This window comes from Anarrhichthys ocellatus, unplaced genomic scaffold, assembly GCF_004355925.1.
Source record: "Anarrhichthys ocellatus isolate YVR2014 unplaced genomic scaffold, GSC_Weel_1.0 scaffold3263, whole genome shotgun sequence".
Taxonomy (NCBI): domain Eukaryota; kingdom Metazoa; phylum Chordata; class Actinopteri; order Perciformes; family Anarhichadidae; genus Anarrhichthys; species Anarrhichthys ocellatus.
The window spans coordinates 1-5,966 of record NW_022283237.1 but is presented as its reverse complement, the minus strand read 5'-3'; the positions used below and the strand labels follow the sequence as shown (position 1 = coordinate 5,966).

At 40.1% G+C, this 5,966-nt stretch overlaps 1 protein-coding gene across 1 annotated transcript; it reads right to left on the bottom strand.

The window, feature by feature from the left end:
- Window positions 1-4,210: 4,210 nt before the first annotated feature.
- On the bottom strand, window positions 4,211-5,951 carry LOC116378846 (annexin A2-like). Its single transcript, XM_031840762.1, has 4 exons — window positions 5,397-5,951; window positions 5,115-5,173; window positions 4,733-4,855; window positions 4,211-4,404 (listed from the first exon to the last, which is right to left on the bottom strand). Exons 1-4 carry the CDS (start codon window positions 5,455-5,457, stop codon window positions 4,345-4,347), a joined length of 303 nt encoding a protein of 100 aa, XP_031696622.1. The 5' UTR covers window positions 5,458-5,951; the 3' UTR covers window positions 4,211-4,344.
- Window positions 5,952-5,966: the final 15 nt, after the last annotated feature.

Genomic DNA, 5,966 nt, shown 5'->3' with positions numbered 1-5,966 from the left:
GAGAGGAACTTTGTTGAAAAGACGGAGCTCCTCTTACCTGGAAGTTTATCCTCTTTGTCCCGGTGTGTCAGCAGATTCCCTCGGTAAACTTCCATCTAGAATGTAAATAAGTTGGTGTGAAATAAATAATGTGTACAAGTATGTCTCATGAATGCACTCAGGCTTCCCCTCGTAATCAAACTCTGCTTTCTTTGCTTCCAAATATGTTCAATAAAAGAGCACAAAGGGAACATATGTTTGGCTGTTTGCCTCTCTGGCTTCGTCTTTGTATGTTAATGGAGAGAAAAGCACACTTTACAAAGGTTTGTCGTTTTCCGGCAGCGCTCGGTGACATCTCTGGTGACATCAGCCGGATCCTGTTTCAGCAGCAGGGGCGACGCAGGGCAGAAATAGATGAAATATTTATGATAATTGTTGCAAAACTTCCCACAAAAAGACGACAAGAGGCCCGTGATGAGGAGCTGACAGCAGCGCTGTCACAACGACGAACCCGAAACCCACGAGGAGCAGAAATCAAAGGCTTGTGCACGCAGCGCTCAGAAGGTCGGAGCCCCTTTAAAAGTATTTATAATGAAGAGCTGACATCAGGAGCACGTCGCGGTGCATTAGCACACACGGGCGTCACTCAAGCCTGCAGGCTGACGCGGCTTCTACCTGACTCCTCAATCTCTCTCAGCGTCTGTCTGCAGCTCAGTCAAGAAGCCGAGGCCCGACATGAAAGTCAGGATGCGGGCCTGATAAACTTTGCATATTCCCCAAGAACAAGAGCTGAATAAAAGGAAATGACGAGATTAAACATGTGCAGCTCAGTAGGCGGGCGTGAATGTGGCTTCGTTAGCTTTGGAGAGTAGAAAGAAAGACAGTTGTGTCTTTGTCTGGACTCACAAACAAGGTTTCTGGCTTCATTTGTGTAATAATGATTCAACAAGCTGCGACTTTTCTGCAGGAAATATTTGTAGTGTTCTCTGCTTGTGTCAGTTTTGACTGTTCTCTTTTGTAACGATGAGCGTCGATCTGCATTCAGCCAGAGGAGATGTGCCGATCCTCGGGCGTCGCTTTGATCAGCAGCCCGGTGGAGAAACCGGCTTCAGGCTGGAGACAGAAAGGCTCTTGATCTCAGCGCTTAATTAGCGAGCCGCTTCTAATTGTTCCTTTTACAGAAGCATGTGGCGGCCTGGTGTGCTCATCAGGATTCATGACTTGAAGCCTTGATTTGAGTTGAAAAGACACTAAATGGTTTATCTGAGAGCCTCATCTGTTGCTTTGCATTATGCATGAATGATTCGTCTTTTCATCTTTCCAATTTAAATAGTGAAATAGTTTCTTCCTGGAAAATAATCGGTGTAAAGAACAAGCTGTGTGTGTTTTCTGATGTTTTTTACGGAACTAAAAGTCCAGCTGCTCGATCGGTAAGTGAACCGGTTAAACAATACCAGGGCTCTGTGATTGGTGACATCGGGACAAATGAGTCAACAGAAGAGAAGAAGAATTAACCAGCTGCAGGATCGAAGGTGAAATATCTTCTGTCATCAGCAAATATACTGTCCTTCAAGGAATGTTTAAGCAACACTTGAGATGTGAAGGTGGATTATTCCTAAACTGTGATCGTCTCAGATCCTGCTCTCCTGCTTTCACCTTCACAGTCCTCCACATGTTGGTTTTCAGAGGAGGAAGACGGGCAGCGCTGTAATTACCGAGGCAGGAGAGGCTGACATTTGGTTCATGTTGGTGTGGCCGTCGTAGTGATTTCTGGGAGCCGCCGGGAGGTTCGGGGGGGGGAGGGAGGGAGAGAGAGGGGGATGACGGGATTGAAAAGGAAGGCTGGCGATGGGATTATGGGAGCATGACGGTTGAGGATTCGCTCTGCTTTAAACAAATAACACTCGTGCATCAGATCAACGCTGAGAGCTGAGAGAAGAGCTGATTCATTCACACGACTTCTGTCTGTTTGAAAACAGAAACTCACCGTGAATTAACGTGTTTCTGAGTCTTTATCACCTTCATAGCTTCAGCAGTGTTCAGAGGAACAACACGTGTTGATGGCGCTGCAGCATCATGAAGATATCAGAGGATTCGAGGCTGCTGAGAGGAAGTTACACGTCATTCAGGGTTTTTGTGTTCATTTAAAGTCCAGGATCCAACAGTTTGAACACCATTATACTTTTCATCATAGCAGCAGGAAGGACAAGCTAGCTACTCAGCTACATTGTTAACTAGCGCTAACAGCTGTGCTCCAACAGCCATGCTAGCACTAGCTCACAAAAACAAAGTCATAACCTAATTTGCATATTGGTGACATCAGCATCATTAGCATGAAGCTGAGTGGTTGTGAGCGCTCTGGAAATGAATTATAGTCAAACGTGTTTCAATAATAATAATAATAATAATAAACTCCTGACTTCCTCCCTGATGGTCTGAATGTAGAAACGTCGTCTTTATTAATATCTAGTCGGTCGGACCACCTTCCTCTCTCTCAGTATGAACAGCGATATCTTTTTTCTGCAGCAGAAATGCTAATTAGCGACTGTAGCTGGAGGTCAAATTAGCATCTTTAATTAAAAAATTTGCAGCAAACAAACAAAAGAAAAGATACGAACGATTAAAGGAAAGACAACCTGGAGGATCTTTTTATCTGACTTCATTAGTGTGAGATTACACAAACACACATCACAAATATGTGTGTTTGTGGCTCTACGGACCAATTCAGAACCAATATTTTCACATCAAATGCTGACTTTGATCCAACAAAACTTTATTAATTGAACAGAACTGAGGAAGACCTTCATGAATGTATAGAGCAACTCCTGATGAAGAACACCTTTACTTCTCCTTCTTCCTCAAGGCACAGCTGACCGTTATTACCACAGACTGTGTATAAGAAGGTTATTACACATTCATTCACAGACTGGATACCAGAAGAGGATGTCGCCATGGTGACGTCTCTCGTTGGTTTGTGGACGTTTTGAAGCCTCGAGTTCGGCGTTTCGCCGTCGCCATCTTGGATTTTTTGCAACCAATAAACAGGAAGTGACCATATGTGGACTGAGGAGGAGTGACGTAGAGACGCTGTATATGTCTCTGGTAGAGACCTGTCAATCACCGTGTAGCCCGCCCTAAAGCATCCCCTGCTTTATGGTCTGTGTGACTCTAAATGGACCATAATGTACTAAATGAACATCATGCTGTATTGAAGAAGACTTGAAACTAGAGATTGAGACCATAAACTCATGTTTACAATGTTTACTGAGGTAATAAATCAAGAGAGAAGTAGAGTCATTTTCTCATAGACTTCTATACAACCAGAGGAGTCGCCCCCTGGTGGACACTAGAGAGAATGCAGCTTTAACACATGAAGCTTTGACTTCTTCTCTTTAATGAACAGGAAGTTACCTCCTGGGCTGAATACAGTCGGGATGAGGAGGAAGTGAGTAAAACAAAGTGATGTACAAACAGGAAGAGGGTCAACAACATTTAAAGAAGAAGAGGGGATGTTGTTATTGTTTTCACTGTCAACACTCGTGTGGTTTCTATTTCATTGTAGTTGTATTTAAACAACATTGTTCACGTTATATTTAAAGTGTTGTTTCATAAATACAAATTGTTTCCTGGGTCACATGGTCTTCTTTGTCCTGTGTGGAGACTGTTAATGTCTTACTATGACTACACATGTTAAGTACTACATACTGTGACTGTGAGCACTTTTAGGTCTAAAAAGGCCTTTAAAATACGGTGATGGTTAAAAGACGTTTAAAAGTGAAACTCTTTTCAGCGACTATTTCAAGACGTTGATTAATAGTTTAGACCAGATTTACCATATTTGTAATATTGGCCTCTGAAATGATGATATACTATTATTATCACAATGTAGAGGATCAAAATATTCACTAGTGCAAATCCGGGTGAAATGTATTCTAAATGTAAACGTTTAATCAACGTCTTCAAACTGTCGGAGAAAAAAGTCTCTTTTGAGTCTTTTCTCTGGTAACCAAAGTCATTTTTTAATGAGTTAGTTCAGTTCATGAGTAGAAGAAGAGAATAGCATGAACAGAAATAAAACACTTTCGTGTTTTCGAATAGTGTGTGTACAAATACTCCTCCAGTGACCTGGTGAGTCCAGTACTTGTACACTGCAGAGACCAGTCTTTATTTCTCAGTGAGCCTCTGCTGCCCCCTGCTGGTTACTTCATTAAACAGCAAGCAAACACACAAACAAGTGGAACGTTTTTATTTCACAAACTGATCTATTTAATTTAGAGGAAAACACCAAAAGCCTCTAATACTGCGGTCATCTGATTATAAACCCAGCGGCCTTCTGGGAAACTGAGTCCACACAGAGTTGAGGTCTCAGTCGTCTCCTCCACACAGACTGAGCAGAGCCTTCTGGTAGTCTCCTTTAGTGTGCTCCTGAACCACAAAGAGACAAGGGTAATAATGTGATGATAAGGATTATAATAACATTAACAAATATGTATTTTATTATGATTATTATTATTATTAACAATCATAGCCAAAACAGTAATAATACTGATAAAGATAATAACAATAATAGTAATAATAATAATATGAATAATAATAGTATTAATAATAATGATAATGACAATACTATTATTCATAACAATAGCAATAATGATAATGTCTCATGGTGTAGTACTGATGTAAATATTAAATCTTTGTTATTGATTAAATCTTATTACCGATGTAAATATTAAATCACACACTGGCTGATACTCACAGCAATGGTCTGGTACAGAGATCTTTTGTGCTGCTTCCTGAACTCTGTTCTGATCTTCATCAGGTCGACTTCACAGCGAGACACCATGATCCTGGTCACCACCTTCTCCTTTGCTCCTTTACTCTGCAGATAGACAGAAGAAACAACATTGTATTTATTGTTAATATTACTGACAGATATTTTCAGTAGAATTGCACTTAAAAACTTACCAACTCAATTCAACCTTTTGTATTAACTATTAACTAAAGATAAATGTAGTGCAGTGAAGAGATGAAGTGGAGTAGAAATATTAAGTAGCATAAAATGGAAATACTCAAGTAAAATACAAGTACCTCAGAATTGTTCATCAGTATAAAACTTAAGAAAAATTATGAAACTGTACCTTCATGGCTTCACTGAGTCTGTTGGCGAAGTACAGCTGCCTGTTTTCAAAGCACTCCACTGTGAAGAGAAGACAGTCGGACATTAAATGGACCTGTTTCATCACCATCATCCTCTTCAAAGGACTCTTTGATTCTGGGCTCATGTAAAGAGTCAGTCTGCTGTTTCATGTTTTACTTATTGTCATGGTCTCATGTATTAGTCTTTCAGTACTTTCTGTCTGTGTTTTGACAGTTTTATGACAACAGTGGATAAGTCCTGGTCCTGTAGTATTGTTTATTACCCAGAGTGAGGAAGGACTTCTCCAGATCTCCCTTCACCTCCTTCCTGATGCTCTCCTTCATGTCGTACGGACTGTAGCTCTTATACCTCTCAAACACTGTCAAGAGAAAAAGCACATCAAAAGGGACAGCATGAAAAACTTAAAACACACAGTGTTATGAATATTCATTCATTTGAACCCTTTCCACAATCATTCTCTAACTTTATCAATTAACATACGTACATACAAATAGAAACTACATACAGAATGTTGGTGTTAAACATGAAAAACATTGGTATTAAACATGAAGAACGTTGGTATTAAACATGAAGAACGTTGGTATTAACCATGAAGAAGATTGGTATTAAACATAAAGAACGTTGGTGTTAAACATAATAACGTTGGTGTTAAACATAAAGAACGTTGGTGTTAAACAATAACGTTGGTTTTACACATAAAGAACGTTGGTGTTAAACATCAAGAACGTTGGTGTTAAACATAAAGAACGTTGGTATTAAAGATAACGTTGGTGTTAAACATGTAGAACGTTGGTGTTAAACATAAAGAACGTTGGTATTAAACATAATAACG

Bases quoted from the DNA above. Each gene is read 5' to 3' on its own strand.
- LOC116378846 (XM_031840762.1), bottom strand. From the start codon at position 5,457: ATGAAGGAGAGCATCAGGAAGGAGGTGAAGGGAGATCTGGAGAAGTCC. The intron at 4,856-5,114 runs GTACAGTTTCAT...GTCTATCTGCAG, and splicing joins GACTCAGTGAAGCCATGAAG to AGTAAAGGAGCAAAGGAGAA. The intron at 4,405-4,732 runs GTGAGTATCAGC...TTTGTGGTTCAG, and splicing joins CTCTGTACCAGACCATTGCT to GAGCACACTAAAGGAGACTA.